Source organism: Argiope bruennichi, chromosome 8 (assembly GCF_947563725.1).
Source record: "Argiope bruennichi chromosome 8, qqArgBrue1.1, whole genome shotgun sequence".
NCBI lineage: Eukaryota > Metazoa > Arthropoda > Arachnida > Araneae > Araneidae > Argiope > Argiope bruennichi.
In genome coordinates, this window is record NC_079158.1 from 73,866,946 (window position 1) to 73,891,502 (window position 24,557).

General features: G+C 24.7%; 2 protein-coding genes across 2 annotated transcripts in view; one reads left to right on the forward strand and one right to left on the reverse strand.

Moving 5' to 3' along the window:
* LOC129980517 (mitogen-activated protein kinase-binding protein 1-like) overlaps positions 1-1,860 on the reverse strand; it is a 90,454-nt gene extending 88,594 nt beyond the window's left edge. The window contains exon 1 of the mRNA XM_056090849.1: positions 1,722-1,860. The gene's annotated coding sequence lies outside the window, so the exon portion shown is untranslated. The remainder of the gene's footprint in view (positions 1-1,721) is intronic.
* Positions 1,861-2,440: 580 nt separating this feature from the next.
* On the forward strand, positions 2,441-20,405 carry LOC129981368 (nuclear RNA export factor 1-like). The gene is made up of 24 exons (XM_056092193.1): positions 2,441-2,598; positions 2,824-2,910; positions 3,841-3,916; positions 5,824-5,873; positions 6,243-6,319; positions 7,020-7,103; positions 7,193-7,297; positions 8,069-8,140; positions 9,634-9,703; positions 10,167-10,255; positions 10,380-10,487; positions 11,786-11,895; positions 12,824-12,860; positions 12,964-13,029; positions 13,128-13,183; positions 13,338-13,398; positions 13,743-13,780; positions 13,867-13,940; positions 14,193-14,308; positions 14,865-14,907; positions 15,024-15,099; positions 15,192-15,252; positions 15,419-15,555; positions 16,865-20,405. The coding sequence occupies exons 1-24, from the start codon at positions 2,577-2,579 to the stop codon at positions 16,965-16,967; spliced, it is 1,818 nt and encodes a 605-aa protein (XP_055948168.1). The 5' UTR covers positions 2,441-2,576; the 3' UTR covers positions 16,968-20,405.
* Positions 20,406-24,557: the final 4,152 nt, after the last annotated feature.

A 24,557-nucleotide genomic window follows, 5' to 3' on the forward strand; every position in this document is an offset into this window, starting at 1 on the left:
TATTATATATTTAGAACTACATTACACTTTATGGTTTGTGAATCCAACTGTAACAAATCATTTGAGCCAAATTAAATTAGAACACTATGCAAGTATGAACTCCACACTAATACTATCAGCTAATTACGGATAATTCGTGAATTTTACTCAGCATTTGTTTTTTCAATATCATTAAATTGTTTTATTATGAAAACTAGCATAATTACTTTCATTTTGGAGTTAAAGCCTTAAAACATGATTGCTCAAATGTATTTACAATTTAAATAGCTAACATCTAGTTTTGGAATCTGTTAAAATAATGACTCAAATAAGAATCAACAGAATATAAATAAGATACTCACATGCAAATTTCTAATCCAATTTTAATATATCTAAGTGGTAATTTTAACTTAAAAGCCTAAATAAATGGTAATTGTCAACATTGAAGTCTCATAATCATTTTTTAAAATGAGGAAATAAGTACTACAATTATGTTAAAATAATTACTCCACAATAATAGAATTCATTAATGAGCATCTCAAAATAACAGTAATGAAAGAAGATAAACAATTTAGATTTTTTAAGTTCAACTGCTTTTAAAAATGTAAAAATATACTTTTTTTCATTGAATGTATTATTGTATAATTGCAATTTATTTTCCATTTAATCATCAGTAGATCTGAAGCAACTACTCTAAAATAACATAGAAAATATATATTACAATGGGCATATTCCAATATCGACTGCATTCCAGATTTAATACTTCAATATTTCAAGGAAAAAGCTTAGAAACACCTTATTATCCTTTTGTATATATTTTCACACTAAATATTTATTTATACCAAATAGAAATAAAAAAAAAGGAATAAAATGCATGATCCACTTTGAAAATCTTACATTTACATAAAAATTCAACAAATATCAATAAATCTGGTTTGAAAACCAGATTTATTGATATTCGTTAATTTTCAAATAGTTTAATAAGCATAGTATAAATTAATTTTTATGTAATAGCTTGACTTAGTTAAAGTATTTTTATAACTAAAATATAACATCTAATATAAATTTTTGAAATATTCAAGATATAAATAAAAAACATTGTCCATTTTTTCAGTAAAAATTAAGTCACATGTCAAATCAATAAATCACAAATATGTTATTAGTCAATCAGACATTTGACTTCCTAAGAAATAATTCAATCATTTGCTTTTAAAAAATTTGATTTAAAGTTTAAGAAAACTTACTGAGGAAATTTGTATTGAAAATGATTAGCAATAGACTATAACAAATATTCAAATACATAATTTTTAAACAGAATTACTGAAACTAATATGTAAATAACTTCTGCTGATAAAATTTCTAAGGGATAAAATATATTCGAAGAGCAAAATATTGTTTTACATACTTTGCTTTAAAAAATGATCATCCATTTCATGACAAGTAATATAAGGCAATATTAAATTGGTGAGGTATCTGCTGGGCACAGACAACCATATTTACATGCAAAAAAATGTGGGTCAAATTGCCGGACAATAGCAATCTAATGTTTTATGCAGTATATACCTACGACAAAATTACAAAATATTTCTTAGTCATTTTTTTTTAAATAATGAATGATATAGTGAGGGCTGACTTGTCTTCTAAAATCTTCATATTTAGTTTGTACAATATATTTATTAAAATTTAAACACTTAAAAAAATAACAAAAAAATTAAAAAAAGATATACATAAGAAACATTTACCTGTTTAATGCAGCTAGTCTAACCAACATCCCATAGAAGCAAAAGTATTCAATAATTTACCTATGTTTATTAATTTCATCCTCTTATTAACCAGTGACAAAATTTACATTCATTCTGTGTCACACTGCCACCATCATACTATTATAATAGTTTCAAATTCAAATACTTCATGAAATTCACTTCAGTTGCAATGTTATACCATATTTTAAATTATATTATAAAATTATGAAAAGGAATTATTTTTTCTGAAAAACAACCTTTTAATTAAAGTTAAATTATTTTTTCAAACACGGTGCATCAACTGAAATTTTTATTTTCATTTTAAAGTTGAATTTCACTGCAGACATTTTTGAATTCCAAATTTCTAAATATAAAAAAACTTTGCATGTAAAACTTTCAATAGATTCATGCTATTAATTTATATTTATTTTATTTAAATTATATTAATGCCTCAAAATATTTATAAACGCCTTAAGTACTTAATGGATAGCGTGCAGCTTATAAATGGAATTATTTATTCTCTTTCAAGAATATATTATCCATTAATGCATTTATTTTCAAAGAAATAGAATATTTTTTAAAATCTAAAATCATCTCAATCCCAATCTTAAAATTATTTTATGATTGTGTAATTTACAGAATTTTAATAACAATAATACACATTGTTATGATGAAGAGAGAATACATGTGTATCCCTGTAACCGAGATTTCACAACGCCATTGCAACTATCTAACGTGATATTTTCGTCGTTCTTTTTCCTGTGACATTGAAAAAATTAAAATAATTCTATAGCATTGAGTAAAATGCTACGATTTATGTGCTGAAAAGCGCATCTAATTTGAGTTTTTCAAATAATGTCAAGAAAAGTTTATTTTGGTAATGATTCTTTCATCTGTGCATTTATTTCACCCCTTACTGTACTAGTCTTAAGCATATGGGATTATTTGATGATATTGTAGCTTTGATGTTGTAAATTTTGGGCATCACATTGATTTTATTTGTAAATTATTATTTAAGATTGATCTTAGGGTGTAGATTAGGAATAATAGATTTAAAATTTTGCTCTTCGAGTTTTCTGATACAATCTGTTTTACTGTATAGATCACGATAATCGCGGACCAAGTACAAGTGTTTATAGACCACCTATAGCCATGGGGCGACAAAGAAAATTCAGAGATCATTCTCGAGGTAAGTAAAATTTTGCAAATAATATATTTATAGATTCCCATTACTAATTCTTTTGCGTGTGCTCGTGGCTTATGTTTTGTGAAGAAAGAATACTGAAAATTAAAATTTAAATCATAATATGTTAGTCCTTCTGAAATTTTGTGTTTGAGGCACATTAAATCAAATTTACAAAAATTATTTTAAATATAATTATCTAAATATGCTGTGAAAGAAAGTGTTTCTGTATTTATTTCTTATATTAAGACCAAAAGGAGATTCATAGATGAAAGTATTAATGGTGAAATGATTTTGGGCTTTTTTTTCCTACAAGAGTATATTCTTGTCCATATTTAAATAATTAAGTTTTTTTAAAATTGTTCTAATTGTTTCTTCCTGCAATAAACTATGAACCAATTTGTGTATTATTTGAATTAAAATTTATTTCTTTAATGACTTTATTTTCTTAGTATTTGGTAAGTAAAGGATTTGAAAAATGTGTAGAAAACTATAAGCTTTAAACTTACAGATACATGTATACTATAATTTATTGTTCATTAAGTGCATTTTTTTTTTCAATTGATGCATTTGACATGTTTTCTGAATTAGAAAAACAACTTTAAGGGTCCGGTATTGATGTTGATTGTGTCTATAACTATAATTCAGTTAATAAATTGGAACATTATATGCTAATAAATGTTGACTTAAAGCTTGATATGTGAATAGCTCATTTGTTCAATAGATAAATACCTAATCAAATTAATATTCTTTGGAAGTCATCTGATGATAAAATGAATCCTGTATCCCAATTTGAAATAATATCTCTCCTCTGTGTGTATGTGTGTGTATATTTTTGAATTTTTTATATTTTGAGCTTTAGTTATTGTATATTATATTTTAAGAAGTGCATTTTGTTGTATGATTTCTTTAAATAAAGCTTTAATATACTTTCAGGAGGCAAGTCTCTTATGCATTCTTCAGATATTGATGTTGAAATGGCTCCACAATTTTCACCACCAGAACGTCGTTTGTAAGTCAAAATTATCATCCTTTGTTAATGATTTGGTTTCATCAATGTTGCAAATTTTAGTACAAGACAAAAAAAAAAAAAAAAAAAAACTATTAGCATTTTATATTTTTCCTTTCATATTTTAAAATTTAAGAAGCTTCAAAATATGTTTTTTAACTCTTTTTTTTTATAACTTATTAATTAGAAAAATAAAATCACAAAAACCATCTAAAAATTTTTCTTTAAAAAAAGCAAAAGCATTTAACTTCATCACTTATTAATTAATCAAATTTCATGTTATTATTTACTTTAAAAAAAGACAGAAGTTTTTCTTTTTTTCTTCTTTAATTAAGATATTTTGAAATTATATCAATAACTATTAATTTTTAAGGCATTTTTTTAATTATTTTAGTTTATATTTATTTAACATATTTTGATAACCAAATTATGAACTAATCAATTTTTTTCATCTAATTTGTTGGGATATTTGCTTTATGTAGCAAAATAATGAGTAAAGTTTCTCGCAAATAAGTAAATTATAAGATTACCATTTTTATTAATTTTTTTACAATTATATATATATTGAAATTTTTTCCAGTTAGTAATTTATGCAGCTTCACCAATTAAAAATACTTTATTTTAGATTAAATATATATACTTAGATTAACTATATATGCATAAACTATTGGTAATTTTGTATAGTTTTAAACCTAAATCTACAAGTTTATCCTTTATTTAAAATACAAATTGTTTTTAAAATATTGTCATTATTTTTTTAAATAAGTTTTCCATTTGTTTAAGGGTTGTTACAGTTATGTATGTGAATATGTTAGAAAATAAATGAAGGCAAAAATCACTCCACTTCACTAAAAGGAAATCTAAAAATTAACAAATTAAATATATATGCAGAATGTTACAGTAACAGTTTACATTTTTTTTTTTTTTATTTTATGTGTTGAAAGAAATTGTATTTGTAATTTCTGTCTTAGTGAGTAATCAGACTTCTAGAGAAGTCTTTTTTTTTAATGTTTATTTATATTTTTTAGATAGAATATTACTTTACTGCCTACTTTATTATCAGTTGTTGTAAATTAGCTAGTTAATATATCTTTACTTAATTATTTGTTGATTGAAATAAATTGTAAATTATTAAAAATTTTCTTGCACATTGAAATTAAACATTGAATATGTTATTTCTAACTTTATATTATTAAAAGATACTTTAATTCTATTTTTGGTTTATATAAATATATATATTTTCAAATAATTGTAATAATAAAAATTCAGGTTAACTTTGTAGTGAATTTAAGAATTTTTTCTTACAAATATTGACTTTTTAATTCTTTAAATTTTCTATTCATTTATATTCAATTTCTTTGAAGATTTCATATAGTTTAGAAATAACACTTTTTTATGGAAATTTTAGTTGAGAAGAAATGTAGTTGGAGCTTTAATAAAAGAAATATTTTGAAGATTGAATAAATTATCTGATAAAAGAGGAAGATAGCTATATTTATTCATAATTTTTTTTCTTTTTTCTTTTTCTTATTTGGGCGCAGTATTATTTCTTAGATTTTTAGAGGAATCCTTAAAATTTGCAATTAAAAAAAATGTTTGAGATTTTTAAGAACATATATGTTATTTTTTGAGATAAGAGATTAAGAATCCATATAAATTATTAGAAATAAAAATATTTTTGAATATTATTTCAGTAATGACCAAATGGTTGTAATCAGCATATTTCCTACTTGAATGTTTGTTTGAGATTATAATTTTAACCATGTTCTTGTTTATTTTATTTTATTTATTTATTTGTTGTTGAATGAATGAATGTCTGTAGTAAAAGAAGAAAATTCTCATATTAATAAGATCAGAATAGTCATTTCTTTATATATATATATATATATATATATATATATATATTTTAGCAATCCATATGCACCAAGACATCAAGGTTCTAGGAAAAAATACAAAAAAGGTATGTAAAGTATTGTTAATAAATTTCTTACTATGTATTGTATCATTTACAAATTTATTTTACATTTTTTAAAAATATTTACTGCAAATTCCTCTTTTATTTTATTTTTTTTTTTGCTAGTAATAAGCTTATTTTTCTGTTTTACAATTATTTTGACATGAATTTGATTTGTATATATTTACTGTTAAAATATTGAATTTTATTTTTTGTGTGTGAATAATTCATTGTTAAGAAAAAAATTTAATAAAATTTATCTTTGTAAATCAAATGGTTGGAGAGGTTAAAGTGATTTTTATTACTTGATCTTGATTTTGAGATTTGAGTAAAAAGTTTTTGCTTGATAATCAATGATCTTAATTTCATTTTTAGGTGGTAAAGCAAAGTATAGTAATCCCCATATGCCCAATAAGCATGATAAAGAAGGCTTTTCTTGGTATAAGATAACTGTAAGTATATAATTTAGCAAATTTTAGGTATGCTTAATGTAAGAAATTATATTTAAAAGTATATCTTTTAATGCAATTATTTTACAAAGATTGTCTTTTATTATATTATAGAATAGACTTTAAATATATATAGGTCATATTCACTTTATGTTCTTCAGATTCTCAGCCAAAAGCAACAATTTCATCATTATCAAAAATAATAATGAATGAATGCATTGTTTAACAAAGAAAGCACAACTGTGATTCTCGTTTCAATGATTGCTATAAAACTTTTGTAGAATCTTGGAAGAATCTCTGGTTTACTAGAAAAAAGATAGAAATTTTGTGACTAGTCTTTTACCAAAATATCTTACAATTTGGGGTTAAAAACTTTGTCTTAAAATAGTTTCAATTTACAGGATTTGTAACAGTACAAATATTAATAAGTTATTAGAATCAAACTGTTAATTCAGTGTTTTTGGAGGTGTTATTACTAATATATTATAATCCTGTATTTCAGATTAATGCAAAGATTTATTTATATTATAAATTGCCACTTCAAAATATAATTCAACTGAAATTCCAGAGCATTGAAATATATTTTTTTATTATCAGAGTTAGTTGTGACCTTGATTATACTCTTTTCTGATGGTTTATATATATATATGTTCTAGAATTCAAGCTTATATCCAAATATGTAATCGATAATTATTTGTTATAGATACCGCATGGCAAGAAGAGTGGGAAAAGTTTTATCTTAAAATCTTTACAGAACTTGTGTGAAACTCCATTTGTTCCAGTAAATGTATGTTTTTTCCCTACCTGAATTTAAAATCACCATTAGTGAATTATTGTATTGAATGAGTCATTTCATTAATTTTTTTTTTTTATCAGTTTCAGTTCAGTGGGAATGCTGCTGAATTTTATGTAAGTGATCGTAATGCTGCTGAGCAGATTAAGCTGGCAAATCGTAGGATTACCACCCCAGATGGTTTTAAGGTAATGATAAATTGAAAATGACTTACAATTTAGTGATTGTGTATATTTTGCAACATTTAAAGCTATAATTTGCATGAAAATTGTAGCTAAACTTTAAAATATTCAAGTCAGTTGCATACATTCATATTTTTCAATATCAAAGCAAATTATTTATAGTTACTTACATGTTTTCTTAAGAATAATTTGCAGCTTAAAATTTTTTTTTTTTTTTTTTTTTTCCCCTGTGATAGGAAATAATTGGATAATATGTTTAAAATATTATCTTCCTTTTTAAAGATTAATATTTGTTTTTTATATTTATCTTGAAATGTCTAACAAGTTTTCAGCTTTTTTCAAGCTATGCATTCTATTTGAAAATAAATAAATTATATATAAAATTTAAAGAATATTCGTAATTTAAATACATCAATTTCATAGGATTTTAAATGTTTTGTAGCAGTGAATTGTGATTAGTTTCTTTGATAGTTTTTGTTAAGTCTTCTATGTCTTTTTTTTTTCTTGATAAATTTAATAAAATTATATACAATTCAGATTGAATTCATTCCTTAATTTCATATTCAGTATGTTCTAATATTGAAAAATTAATAAATACATTAATATGAATTCAAACATCTTTTAAATTAAATTGAATTTTTATGTTTTCTTTTCTTTGGACATTTATTATTTTTGTAAAGAAAAGATATGCATTTTTCAAAATAAATAAATAAAATAAAATTTCTAGTGTTGATTAATGAACCTGTCTGTGATTAATTTTCTGTTCTTATTATACAGTTAATAACAATGACAGCAAGGTGTTCAGCACCACTTGTTAGCATTGATGCAGAAGCTGAAGAAGCCATAAAGGTAAGTTTTGTTTCTTAATTTTCAGAGGAAAAATATTTATATATAGCAATTTATTAAACAAAATCTACTGTACTTTCCAAATGGAATGCAGATGAAATCTTTAATTAAATAAGTCATGATTTGGTATCTTTAGATATAGCATCATAATTAGTAATTTGCATGAATAATATCTTGATACATATTGATAATATTAACTGCAATATGAAGTTATTGCAAATATAAATTGCTTTTGAATAATATTGTATTTATAGTTGGCAATCAAAAGTTTGAGTTGGTTTATTCATGTCCAATGGATATATATAGAGTTAATGAAGTCTGTTGCAACTGAATTGTAAATTTTTTTTTTTGAATTATTATATTTACTTATATGTTATTACAGTTAGTTTTTTCCTTCTCATTATTGAGTAGTAAAACAGGAAATTTGCAAATGTATTTCTTGTTATTTTAATTTTGGAATTGGATTATAATTTGTAAATATCTTTTTTTTAAAAATTCTAATGAATTTGTTAAATAGGCAAATTTGTTGAGGAGGTAGCATCCTAAAAGTTATTTGCATTAAAATTTAATTTAAATTATTTACTAAAGCCATATTAAAGGTAAGTTTATAATGTTAGAAATATATACTCTATGGTAATTTTTATAATATTGACTTAATGTTGAATGAAGCCAGTGAATTAATTTCTGTGATAAGCAGCATATTTTTCTGAATAATCGTATGCATTTTTATATGCTTGCACACTTAGATGTAATTCATGTGTAAATTTTTATTGAAAATCCAATATATATATATATATATATAATGTTGAAAGAAAGGCATTTTACGTTAAATACAAGATTTCTTAAAATAGGATGTTAAACAGATATATTGATATGATAAATATATTTAAGTGGAAAGTTTTATGAAGCAAGATATATGTTTTCAAATATTTCTGTTGTTAAATTCATATTTTCTTTTAAGTAAATTTCATTCAGGAGAGCTTTTGTAATTATTACTTAATCCATTTTTTTATATAGTTCTTGAAATTAAAAGAAAAGTCTTATATATAAATTATCCAAAAAAAATAAATTTTAATTAAAAAAATTTTTGTAGTTTGACAAATTATATAAGAAATGATTGTTTTATCATTTATTTTTATCACAGCACAATTTGCTTTGCAAATACGTATATAATTGAGCTAATTAAACATATAGCCAATAAAATAAATATTTACTGTTCATTTCAATGTAAAAGATTTTACATAGTTTGTAACATAAAGTGCTTGACTGAATATGCATTAAAATTTTCAAGATAATTTTGAAAAGAAATTTCGAATAATCTTTGGGGCTCCGCAAATTTTAACTGCTTTATTCTTTTATTTAATTAATTTAATTTTTTTTAGAATTGTATGAGTTCTCAATATGATGCCATGACACAAAATTTAAATTTAAAAGAAATTTGAAATGATCTTTATAGCTCTGCCAAATTGTAACTGTTTTATTTATTTATTTTTTAGAATTGTATGAGTTCTCGATATGATGCTATGACACACAATTTAAATTTAGCTAAGTTCCATAATGATCCTAGTAAGTACATATTTTAAATATTGTATTAATTTTTCTTTATTTTTAAAATTATTTGATTTATGTAAATATGTTGAATGTGTTAAAAGAAATGTTTTTTTTTTTTTTTTTTTTTTTTTTTTTTTTGCTTCTAATACATCAAAAATTATTAATTGATATTTTTATCGGAAAGTAATATATTTCAGTGAAACTATAATTCATATTTAATATGTGAAAAGAAGATAATTTTATGAAATAATGGATTATTATTTTTTAAAAAAATAAGATTATTTTCCTTTTTTGTGAATTCTTTTTTGGATTTTGATATCTGCCTTGAAATTTATTAAGTTTTTTTTTTATCCTAATAATTTGTTGTAAAATATTTGTGTTTTTGTTTCCTAACTTTCTTAAAGCTGAAAGATTTTCAATGAACCATTTAAGCTGTTCTTTATTTGCTTTTAATTAACTTTTATATGTTATTTCTTAGATATGAAATCGTTGGGGTTGTATGTACCTTTAAATAAACCTTCTGTTCTTAATACTATTGTCAAGATAATCAAAGAACATATACCAGAAGTAAGTTTTAACATACCTGTGAGAAACTTTTTTCCTTTAACTTTCGATTTTGCTTTTTTTTTTTTTTTTTCCCCTTTTGTACTGTTGCTTTTCATATCTTTTACAATTTGATTTTTTATTCCAGATTGAAGCATTGGATCTAACAGATAATAAACTGTATTCATTAGATCCATTTAATTCATTAGTGTCAACTTGTAAACAACTGAAGAGCATCATTCTGAAAAACAACAAGGTATTTAAATTCTTTTATTTATTTATTATTTATTGTAATAATTTTCTTATCCCGAAAAGTAAAATTTTGAAATACATAAACCGTCCTCTTCATGCCTTTTTTTTTTTAACATACAATCTAAATATATTTTATACGTTTAATATATATATATATATATATATTAGCCAAAGAAATGTGAGACTCTGGATTGTAAGTTTTGTACAGTTGAACATGTTAAATAGCTTATTGGTCCCAAAATATATCATTGTATATATGTTCACTGCTAAATTTGTTTAAAATACTTATCATCTGAAATGTGTATGATAATATTTGAAGAATTTAGGCCTTATAATTACTGTTTATCTGTGTATTCTGGTTAAGCTATAATTATGGTGCTATGGGGTTGCTATAAATGGTTGTTCAAACTATATCAGGGTTAAAAAAAAATTAGAATATTTTGAATAATTTTACTGATTCAGAATTTGATTCTTTGTTAGATACAAATTTTTACAGCTGCTATTCTCCTTCCCTTTCTTCCAGGAGTGGTACAAAAGTTATTTACTTTTTTATGCCTACATTTATTTATTGAAAAGTTATTATCTAAACTTTTTTATGTTCACAAAAATAAATCTTATTTTAAAAAAATGCATTATCATTGACTGAATTACTGAAGTAGGCAATTTCAGCATAATTTAAAACCTTTAAAAACAATAATTTGAATAATAAAAATCTTTGTTTGATTATTTTATAAATAAATACCAGAAAAAAAAGCAACATAGCGTAAGGATAGATTTATTTAGCAGTGCAATCTTTTGTTATAAATAAGCTGTTCTATATAGTATTGAATATTTTCCAGTAGAGCAGGGTTATATAAAATTTGTTATTTTGGTGTCATTTAACACGAAATGGGGAAAAAAGAAGAAGAAAACAATCTTTAATTTACCTGTAAAAAAATGTTGATTTTTCTGAAAGTGAATTAAATATATAACTTTTTTTATGTATGAATTTCTTGATGTGGAATTTACAGTTACTTTTGGCATTCTTATAATGAAATTGAATAGGTTATAATGTTGCACACATTATCACGTAAGTTAATCGATCATTGGTGAAAATCATAATCTATCCAGTGGGTTCACTGTTGCAAAAATCTGTATAAGTACTTTGCTGTGCAAAATCGAATTAATTCTCTAAATGCCACAATTTGAATGGCTGCAGTGCTATAATTTGTTCCAAAATAAAACAACTTTATTCATTCTTCCTGGCATAATCATTTTTAGTGATTTGTAGAAAACTTCAAAATTTTATTTATTTATTTTCAGCTGCGATCTGTTTCAGAATTAAATTACTTGAAGGGATTGGAGATAACAGATTTAATTCTAGATGGTAATCCTTTATGTGATGATTTCAAGGATAAAACTTCATATATCAGGTAAACATATATTGTCTTCAATTGCAGAATGAAAAAATTTTAAACTTTTGTTGTTTTTAAATACATGAAAATTTAGACTTGTTTGCAAGACTTTAAATGTATAAAGGGCTTATGAATGAGTTTGCTCATTTTGAATTTACTAAACACTAATATTAAGTGACTTTTATTGGAATTAAAGTAAAATATTTCTGTTCTAATTCTTAAAAATTGATAAAATGAATAATTTAAATCAAATTCTTAAAAATTATTACACTTATAGTATTTATCTTTAAACTTTAGTAAAAATATAATTACTTTTAAATTAATGTAGGAATTATGTACTGACATTATCTGAATTCTTGTTTATTTTTTTAAAATCAGACTTAAAAATTTTATATATTTGTTTAAATGTAGAGGTTTATTTTGCTACTTTTGAGATAAAAAAAAATTAATTTAATAGGTTAAGAAAATTCATTACTTTCATAGGACTGCATCTAAGCCTTTGGTTTTCTTTATTTGATTGAATATGTATTTCATTTTAAAGAAACATTTCTTATAGTTTTATTTACAGAGATGCAGTTCACAAAGGATAATTGATGCAGAAAGCCTGATGTGCGGGTGTTGTTCCTATGCATCAACATTCAGTCCTTTTCCTTTGTCCTCTTTCAGGAATTTTATCTTAATTTTTAAAATTATCACATTATATTTTAATGCTATTTTAATTTAACTATACTAGATAAAATAATGATTTACATACAAAACAGTACAGCTTTATTTCAATGTGTTGAAAATGCTACCATATATTATTTTTATATAGTTATGAAAATTGTTTTTTGTTGTTTAGTTTTTATATAATAGCCTATTCTGCTTTTTAAAATGTTTTCAATTTTCTTTTCTTTTTTTCTTATTTTTTGTGACCTTCTGTATAGTAATGACAATTTTTTTATAGTGCTGTTCGAGATCGATTTCCAAAGCTGCTTAATTTGGTGAGTAATTTTTTTCCCTGCTTTGATTTCTTTGTTATTTCATTTCTAAAATATCCCAGAAGATATATGAAATAATAACATTAAACTCTTTTTTTTTATGTAGGACGGTCATAGTTTACCTGCTCCTATTGGATTTGATTTGGGGCCTGAAACCTTTCCAGTGTCAAAAGTAGTAACATTATTATAGATCATAAAAAAGTATTTTAAGACATTTAAATAAATATTAGTTTAATTTTATGTCATTAAATCTACTGATTTTTATTACAGAAAAGCTTTTTTGCTGCAGATGATGTTAAAGACTTAGTGATACAGTTTCTTGATCAGTATGTATGCTTTAATCTATATCATTTTTATTTAGTTAATAAATTGATTGATGTGGTAATCAAAGTTTAACTGTAGTTTCAATTTAATTCTACTATTTATTCTTCAATTTAATTTACTATTTTTTTATTTAACTTTGAATTATTAATATTTTAGATATTACACAATATATGACTCTGGGGATCGTTCCAAATTACTTGATGCTTATCATGATCAGGTAAATATGTTAATAATTATTCATTGGAGAATAATTTTTTTCAGTTGAAGACAAAGCATGTATAATAATTCATAAACTTGTCTATTTGATACATTTGTTTAGTTTATTTAATGACATGTTATGAACTCGCACTTAGCATTTGATATTGAATGTTTCTTCATTTTAAGACTAAATTTAATATATAAAGGATATGAAATTTTTTTAAAGTAAAATGGGTCTCTTAGGATTTATAATTTTAGTTATAAGTTCTATTTTTTAAAATGTGTGCATGATAAATTTTCAATTTTTTTTAATGTTTTTATATAAAACATTGTAGATAACTAATGATTTGTCAATTTTTTTAGGCTAATTTCTCACTTTGTTTATCAAGGCATTCTCACAAGTAAGTTTTATAATCACATTATTTTGTAATTTTTATTATTTTGTATATATTTATATAATATTATATTCTCTCTCTTTTTTTGTAAGTTCTAGGAGCAATGGTGGTAGCCTGGCATCATACAATCTGGATAATAGAAATCTTCTGAAAGTAGTAGATTATTGTAAGTTCATTTCATATTTTATTTAAATAAATATGCTTAAAGCTTTTTAATTTCATGTATGATAAAATTTCATGTAAAATTGCTGAGTTTTTTCATTGTATATAATAAAACAGCTCCAGAGATCTTTATATTCCTTCCATAGATGGACATTATATATTATAATATGAAATGTAATTTAACATTTGATTGCTAATTTATGTTACATTTTGATATAATAATTAATTCCTACTAAAGAAATATTATTTCTTTCAGCTGAAAGATTTAAACTGTTAAAGCAAGGAAAGTTAGCAATTGTTACTACTCTTTCTCAGCTACCACAAACAATGCATGATCCTACCTCATTCAGTGTAGATATTTTTCATATCTCGGTGAGCTTTTTTTATGTACTTTTACTATTCGATTTAGATAAGTATATTTAAAAATATGAAACAAAAATAATGCACAGAATTTTGTTTCTGTTGATACAGAAAAATAATTTATCTTAATTCCTGTTTTTAGTATATAACTTTTTAATTACATATATTTGCTAGTGTACTATTTTTTCTTTTAAAACTTAATCCTAGTTTAATGTGTTAAGAGCATTTCTCACAAAATAGGGAAGAAATCTCAAAGTTTTTTTGATTAAGTATTAAAACATTTTTTTCACATTTATTTCGGACTTATAATATTTCTTTTGACGCATGCTTTTTTCTCTCTTAATATATTGGGTTATACTTCATAGAACAATGAGTTTCTGTTCAAAATTATTTCCTTTATAGTTTCTTTATTTTCATTTTCATGGCTAAAAATGAAAAAGTTGTATAATTTTTTAAAAATCTCTTAAATTTATTCGAAGAATTTTTAAATCAGTGAGAAGTTGATAATTGTGATTATTTCAGTTTTTATGAATTGTGTGTTAATAACATTGTTACCTTTTTATTTCAGCCTGGCCTTATGTGTTTTTCAGTTATTGGTGTTTTTAAAGAAGGTGAGCTAATGAAATTTATTTCATAGAAAAAATTTAAAGGTTTACTCTTTGAGTCAATAATTCTTTAAAACTCTGTTTTCTTGATCTTCAAAAAATCCATTTGTTTATTTTTACAGTTGGTGCTGATATTAATAACGCTACTTTGAAAACATTTAGCCGAACATATGTTGTTGTTGCTACCCCTGGCCATGGGTAATATTACTGTTTCTTTCCTATCTCTTTTTTTTTTTTTTAATTATCATTATTATTATTTTTTCTAAATCTGAATATAATTTGGGTTTTAGGTTTGTAATTACAAATGAAACATTGTTTATTGCTCACGCTAGTCAAGAGCAGCAAGCAAAGGTAAGTTTGATTTTTTTTTAGATATTAGTTTGATTTTTATTTAATTTGAAAATCCAGTTTGATTTTTATTTAATTTGAAAATCCAGTTTGCATTTTATGAATCCTAGATTTCAGCAATTTATGGTTCATGTCCTTTATTTATTGAGATATATTTTTATTTATGCAGGCTTTTAAAGTACCTGCTCCTACACCATCACCAAGTCCTGCGCCACCATCTACTGAAGAAAAGAGTGCTAATGAAAAGCAGATGCTTGTAATTGAGTTATCAAAACAAACAGGAATGAATGTTGACTTTTCTACCAAGTATGAATATTTATGTTTATGTATATATTATTGTAACTTTTTGAGAAAGCTATTATTTCCAAATTTAAACATTATATATGAACATTATATTAATAGTAGCTTAAATTCTGTACATGTGATAAATCAATTTTTCCGTTAAACTCTTTGGTAGTTAAATATTTCTCATTATTTTCATTTTTGTCTTTCTAAAACCGCCTGTTACGTTTAAAAATCTTTTTGTGCCTCTCCTGCAGATATGGCACATTTCCATAGATTTCAACGATTTTAGAATCAAGGTGTATCATTCTTGAGATTGATTTTTATATAAAATTATTCAATTCACTGTACAATTAGTTAATCACTTATTTAACTTCTCGATATTTGTGTTTGGCACAATTCATTATTTTTATGAAGTTTAGCTTTTCTTGTATCAAACCTATGTCATATTTATACCTCAGATAATTTAACAAAAGCTTTCTGTTCAGAAATAGCAAGTAGTTCTTTTTATATTGTGATTTTGCAGCAGACCAGATAAAATATTTTGGCTCTCCCTGCCAGATTTTAAAATCAATAGTGAAAACTTCTAATTTAAATGCTAAAAAAATATTCAATGCTTCACTCTTCTTGCAAACAAATATAATACCATAAGATACTCATTAAGAGTTTGCTTTGAGGTTTTTATTTATATTTTTTCTCCCTGTCATTTCCGATAGTCCATTTAAAATAAGCTTTAATAAATATGCTCTTATTAATTAAATTACTATTTACTGTAATTCCAAATATTATTTTATGTTTGATTGTAGTCATAACACAGTGTATTTGACATAGTTATAACAAAATCCATCTTTAGTATTGAACATTTTCCAATAGAGCAGGGTTATATAAAATTTGTTATTTTGGTATCATTTTACACCAGATGGGAGAAAAAAGAAAAAGAAAAAAAATCTTTAATTCACCTGTAAGAAATCAAGTTATTGATTTCTCAAATTTGATATAAAATATGTCGATTTGCATTACAAGTGAAGTTCTGTTTCTTTAAGAAGCATTTGTGCATTTTGTTTTAAATTGTATATGAAATTTAAGATTCTAATTTTGCTTTAACTATGAACTTAATTAAAAAATTTCATTTCAATAATGATAAAATTTATTTTTGATTTTAAATGGGATTTATTAATTTTTTTCACTCATCTTTGGAACTTCCAGGACGCCAGGATAGAAAATAAGTTATGAAAAGTGTGTTTTGATTGAGTAGAATTTAAAATTGTTTATGAATTGGGATGTTGCTCTTTTAGGAGTACTTGCTCATCATATTTTGTCTTTACTTTTTCAGATGTCTTGAAGAAAATGACTGGGACTATCAAAGATCTTTTGCTGTGTTTTTAAAATTTCAGAGTGAAGGGAAATTGCCACCTGAAGCTTTCATTAATATGTAATACTCATTCTTTTCATCATACATTTAAAAAAAAAAACATTACTGCTGGTGATAAAAGGATTTTTATACATAGAATGACTAAATCGGGATTCATTTCTCAAGTTAGAAGCACTACAGTTTATTGCATTTTTTTCCACAGCATTATTTGATATTTTTTATGAAACTATTTATGCAAGACTTTGGAGCTTTGTCTTTTTCCATATTTCTCAATAACTGTAAAGACATCTAAGTTTGATGCACTGATCTAGTTTTTTTAATTTTATATTAGAGACGTTTCTGTTAATGAATTTCTGTATTATCATTATATGTTCAAACTGTAATATTGTAAAAGTATATGTTAAATGCAACTTTTTTTCCCCATGTCCCCCCCTTCTTTTTTTAAAAAAAAATATTAATATGCACATATGTAGAATGTATAAAGCAAAAAAAAAAAAAAAATGAATATTTTTTTTATATAATTTAATGTTGTTTTTTTTTTTTTTTACAATAGTTTTAGAGGCTTAATTTTTTTTATGAAATATGAAAATATTTGAATTCTTTTTACATTGAAATAGCTATTAAATAAATAAAAAATGCATCCTATAAACTCCATTAAAAATATTCTAAATTAATTACTTTCTTTCTTTTTTTTTACTTTCAGTATTCAAAATTTTGTATATTATCAATTGGTTTTAGTAGAGGATAATGTAAAGAGAATTCAAATATTTATATATTTTTTTAAAAAAAAGTTTTATACATTAAAATTTCTCTTCACTAAATAGGAAAAGTAAATGGAAATCTTATGGTACTTTAGAGCTTTCAGAAGTATGCCTTATTTTATCATGCTATATTGAGAAAGAAAATATAGGGAAATATTAAAAAACTAGGACAGGCTCTGACGTGAATTGTTGGAGTCTGGAATTTTAAATTTTTTAATCTTTTTTAATTTTGAAATATGGAGTTTTAAAAATTATTCATTAATACTATTGAAGAAGAGTGAAATAATAAAGTTCGATAGAACCTACTTTTTATTGCTGGTTTGCATTATTATGAAGTTGCAATTATTTTTGTTATTTATTCAAAAATGATTCATCAAAGAAATTAAATGTATGTATATATATATTTTTTTAACAAAAATCTTTTATTTAAAACACTTTTCATAAAACAAATACAAGGGAAATATCAGCATGTTATAAGCCTTTGATTTGTAATTTTTCTTAATCTGAATATGCATTTCGATTTTTATATAATTTTAATTTAATTTATTAATGTTTTCAATATTTTTATTTTTTCAATATCATTTACATTAAACATTTATTGATTGCAACAAAGAGCATTCATTTTTAAGAATATTATTAGAAGTATTGCTTAACAGTTATTTTGTAATATCATTAAAGGATTAAAAGTTGGTGTTTTAATTACTCATTTTTTTAATGACAGTTATCAACTGGCATTTAAAAAAATTGTATTTTAATTAATTCAGTTTGTTTACTATATAAATATTTATATTGTTTTGTTTAAATAATATATTACAATGATTTTTTTAATACTTCGTTATGTCATATCCTTGAAAAAATGTAGTGTATGTGTGCTGTCATTTTGTTAACTTCAATATGCAAATGCTTATTTGCATATTGAACTTTTACTTTATTAAATTGTTACCAAAAAGTTAAAAATCTTAGGCGACCATCAAGTTAAACTGCTATTAAAATATCGATTTCTGTTTTCTAACAAATTACATTGGTTGGAAGAAAGGAGAAAAAACACAGTTCTGCATGATTAGCTTATTTTGTGTTGATGAAAAGCAATTTATTGCTTTCTGTCTTGTTTGTTTGTGAAGCAAGAAGAAAAAGAAGATACAAAGAAAGCATTCCATTTTCTATGTTCTAGACTTTACTTTAAAACCACATTGTTGGTCATTGAAGCCAACTCATACCATCATGTAAATAATTTTTTATATGTAATTAATTAATTTGGTATATATTGCAGTCAGACTGATGATCCATTAACTATTAATGAAATATTTAATGAGTTTAAAAATATTGAGTGTGAGAATATTAGAAGATAATTGAACTGTTACTTAAAAAAAATTATTTTAATTTTTAAAATTTATAGTTGGTTTTAACTTTTGATAAAAGGAAAATTATAATAAAGACATTGGAGACTTAAGAGATGTTAACTGTGGCCATCTTAACTCTGGTTTTTCAAAATGCTGAAATGAAGAGACCATGCTTTTTGTATTTCTTCGTGGGCAATGACTTGAAGAACTTGTCTGATGGGAAGAATGTCATTTACAGGATAGAAGAAGGATCTATAGCCAGTGGTGGAAGTTATTACTTCCTATTTCCTGGCATGGAGTTATACATCTATTTGCAAGATTCAGTTATAATTTAAAGATTACATTAGCCAGAGTGAGTCCAAGATCTATGGTGACGTCTTTTGTCTCCTAATGTCCAGTAAAAACAACATGGTTTAAAACATTTTTTTTTTTTTTTTTTTTTTTTTTTTTTGTAACTTAGTGATTGCTCAATTGTCTTCTGATGTTTGAATTGATAGTTGATGCTTTGGTGCATGCAACTGTATGCATGTAAAGCTGTATGTGATTTGAATGATTTTAATTTTTTAAAAATATTCATGTTAAATAACTTTTGGATTTGATTTTTTTTAATATCATTTTCACTTTTTGAAAATGCTTTCCTTTTATTATAATAGTAATTAAATTGTATAATCTTTAAAAAAAATCATACTTGATCATCTCCTATAGTCAATGACTGCTTCTTACAATTAAAAATTAGTTTGAATGAGAAAACTGATTCTACATTTTTACAGTTTGTACAATAGCATTTTTTTTTCATTGTTTATTACGATATATTTTTATTTATTTATTTATTTAAATGGACTTTATTTAAATAGATGTATGTGTAAAAAGATAAAGCCAATATAACTGTTTACAAAATTATGACTCTTAATCATTGGTGTATAAAGAAGTATTTGTTGCATACATGCGTTGATATGGTCTTTTGATGAAATTAAAAGAAATTGATTTATGTATTATATTGTTATGCTGGGCTAATTTTACTACTGCTGATATTTCTCTTGATAATACTGAAAGCTCTAAACGAAAATAAGAATTCCATTTATGTATTCCTTCCCCTCCCTTTTTTATTTCCCCCCCCCCCCCCCCACTTAAAAGTAGGAGTTTTAAAGATCAGTGTTTTAATGAATGAGTATTTATATAATTACCAAGCAAACATTTATTGTGCATTACTGACTTATGTGCATAAAAATATAAGAATGGTGGCATATACCAATATGTAATGTGATTTATTGTTGTGAATACTTTATTTGAATGTAAATATTTTGTAAAAATAAATGTTAAAAGTTCCAGATCATTTTGAAAAGGTTGTGTAAATATATTAAATTCATCCAAAGCATTGTAGATGCTTTCGACTATTTTTTAAATAAATGTTTTTCATTGACTTTGTTTTCTTGCATCTCATTATTTCACAATGCATTTTTATTAAACTCATTTGTTGAAAACTATATTTTAGAATGTAGTGGAAGCAGTTTTTCTTTACTCACATTGAAGGTTAAATTTTGTTATGGTTATCTTTGAGAATTTTTTTAAGTAGAAAAATACTAATTAGTTTCAAACAATAACTTAAATATATTATTGGAACAAGTTGTAAATTTGTATATATAACATTTGATCATGCTATATGATCTGCATATGTAACTAATAATCAATTCAATGCCAAATATTTTTACGCATGTAGTTTAAAGTACGCTCAACAATTTAAAATGAAGCTTACAAGATTTTTCATACATCTCTGTGAATCATTTTGTGACTTGTTTTTATTAAAACTTTATCACTGTTCTAAAATAAAATTTAAAAAAAATATTTGTTACATTGGATGAATTGTTAAATTGTGCCAAAATTGCTATGGATTAAAATTATTTTTGCATAATTTAACCATTTAAATGAAAAAGATTGCTAAATGAATCTCATGTTCAAGTCAATAACACAACCAAATACAATCAAGCATTGCACTAAGTTCAAATGAATTATTAACTGGTCATTTCTTTTATTTAATGTCTTAAGCTGATAATACCAACTATTACAGTCGGTCACCCATACCGAAATTGAAACAGATTTATATCTGCATTATCAGGATTTGAACTGAATGAAGCTATGACCATTACAGGCTGTGTTGTCAAAACTCCTATTCTATGCATTCTCAGTTCGACAACTCGTTTATTTTCAACAATATGCGATTCATTTTGAGCACTTTGTTTTGTTCATAGAGATATACAACTAGGTTTAAAAGGTTCTAGAACGTTTAAAAAAAATCTTGGAATATAAATACACTATGTCTTGTCTTATGGAACAGTTATATCCATTACAAGTCGTGTAACTAGAATAGAAAGTTTCTTCTTGAAACTATTACAGTTCATTGATAGACGTTTGCAGTTGCTATCAACAAATCTCGGAGCAAACTTCCAACATTAAGGAATTCATTATGAGCACCTTGTTTCGTTCTTGATACCTTAAGTTTAAAAAGTTCCGTGATGTCTTAAGTATCTTCTAAATGTTAATGAATTATGCCGTTTCCTTTAGAACAAATGAATAATATGTGATTTCATCTGCTTAAAATTCTGTAGTCCATGATTATAGACATGGAAAACTTTTCTATGTGGGTCTAAGATGTCAGTTCACAGGTACCTTTGGTGTCAAAAAGCATTTCACTATTTCCATAACCAGCTTATTTACCTGATGTAGTACTATGTGACTATTTTTTTCGTAAAATGAAATTTTTTTTTATAACAGGCAACTTAGTTTTCGAATATGGGCAGCGACAAAAGCTTTAGAGGGGAAGGGAATTAGAAGTTTGTAATCCACATTTACATCTTTATGTGAATAGTGGCTGGCATGCATAGATACACTGAGGAAAGGAAACGCATGATGAACAGTATTATATTCTTTGTTCCGCAATAAAATAAGTTCTGAAACTTTTTTTTTAATATTGCTGTAAAGTGTATCATTTCCGAGAATCAAAATATATCTTAATTTACTTCAATAAGTATGTTCAGATGAGCATTGATATTAGAATGTACTTTCTATTAAAATTATAATCAGTTAAAGTAATCAGATATTAAATCTTTTGCAACCTTCCCCCCCCCCCTCCTTCGCATAGCGAACAGCGAGTGAATCTAGTAATAATAAAAATCCAAAATTCTGTAGAGAATACATTCTCATAATATCAAATGTAATGCATGTCAGTGTAATATTGACGCGTATTATTAATACATTAAATACTAATTGCCAGAAATATTTTCTTATTTTAAAAGTGCTTTTATTTATTTACTTATTTCACAAAAGTGCATGTTTTCAATTTTTATATACATCCACACACATATATATTCCTCTCCTATGAAACGCAATCTTTATTGATCTATTAATACGTGTGAACTGAGAATATGGTTTTACTGGCAGTTATAATAATTTACTTGAATGTAAGTACTGAAATCAAATCGCGTGGCAAAATTGTATATTATTTAACTCAAATTGCATTCTCATTTTTTTTTTTTTTTTTTTTCATTTTCTTATTTCTCAACAAAATATGCAACTAATTTAAATATGCCATACATCAAGATGGATTAAAATATGCTGATAGTAAGATTATCAACCATAATCATTCAGCTTTCCACATGTTTCCAATTTTGCTTAACATTTTTGAAAACATTCATTACAAATTCCACAAAAATTGACCACATTTTAAATAAATTTCTTCACAATATTGGCAAAAAGTATTTTTTTAAAAATTATTTTTAACAATAGAAGCGATTTCCTTTCGGGAATTTGAAATAGCTGTTTAGAATCTTGTCTGTTAGAAAGATGAGGAATTAGAAATTATATATATATATATATAATTTCAGGGGATTTTTGGGTCACGAGGAATCATTATTAGACTTTCTTGTCTGCATTCCTTCACAGAAAAAATCCCTTTTTTTTAAATCCCTGCCTGAGGTTTCTGGTTTAATTTTTATTTGGTTTATTTGATTTTCCTATTAACTTGATTTTAATACGTTTGTCTCAATTCATCTGTGTTTTAGAAGTAGCTGCATTTGCGCTCTCTAAATACTATGAAGTTTTTCCTGTTCCTTTTATGGTTTTAGTTTGAATACGAAATAATTTTTAGTTGCGAATCCGAAACTATTTTGTTTCGTTTTCAAAATATTTCTTACTTTAGATTGGTTACTTATATATATATATATATATGGTTTGTTTGCACGAGTATCAACTGAAAACACTTGTGGCTGTTTTAATTCAAAAATTTGAGAGAACGAACTTTCTAATAGATTAACGAACACATCTCAACTAATAGTAAAGGAAAATGAGTTTATGTATCTATACATCTATTGACGCTCAACATATCACACCGTTTGACCAAGAAATATCAAATTTTGCACTTTGGAGGATGGAAAAGAGTACTTTGGAATGAGTGTCTTGAGATTCTTAATTAATTAAAAATTAAGTGAGAATTTTAGCACTTTTTCGAGATAACTTCCAAAAATATACTTACTCAAAATTAATTTCTGCAAATTCATATCGTTTTCATTGTTTCATCAAATATTTAAACTAGTTATTTTTTTTTTCTATTGTTGAAAGCTGAGAAAGAAGGATACTGTTTATTTTCTGCCCAGTTTACATGAAGAATAAGATAGTGAAGTTACAATGCCTCGAAAAATACTGTGTATTTAGAAGATAGATTACCCGAACAGTCACTTTTTTAATGGCACCTTGATGTCATGAGGCTTGGTGCCATTAGGGCAATTAATGGACATAATAAACAAAGTAAATATAAAGCTGCCGGCGTCCTGGCATAGGGGTAGCGCGTCTTCCCCGTGATCTGGGCGTCCCGGGTTCGAGTTCCGGTTTGGGCATGGTTGTTCTTCTGTTGTTCTATCTGTGAGATGTGTGAATGTGCCCTCCTGTAAAACGGGGTTGTGCAAGCGAATGAGTGATGCGTGAGTGGCAAAGTCGTACTCTTGGCCCTAGTTGGCGCTGCTATAAAAAATAAGAGACGTCCCCCTCAGGCTTAAATCGCTGTCTTCGTAACAGTGGGCTTGTCAGTGGCAAGTGCCATAAGAAACAAACAAACAACAAAATAAATATAAAGTTATTAAAACAATTCTATCTTAATATATCACAATTCGATGCTTAGAAAGTGAAGAAATCACGAACACCAAGTGATTCGTAAAACATTTAAGTAAAATTAATGAAATTCATTTGTATATTGATTTTCATTGTAATATGTAGTGAACTTTTTTTTTTTCCTACGTATTTTTTTCAACATCTTTTTTCGTAAAAAGAGAAGTAACTTTAATTTTGAACACCCTCTCAATCAATTTTATCAAGAAAAATTTTATATCTGAGTGATGAAAATAAGGATTTGAATCCAGTCTTAACTGGATATTGCAGTACTAGGATGTGCATATTTTGAGGCCCCTTTATTATTAAACTGGTCGATTTATTTTCAAATTACAACGATTTTAACAAGTTAATAATTTATTTTAAGTTAATAATTTTTTTTAACTTTGTTAAATATGT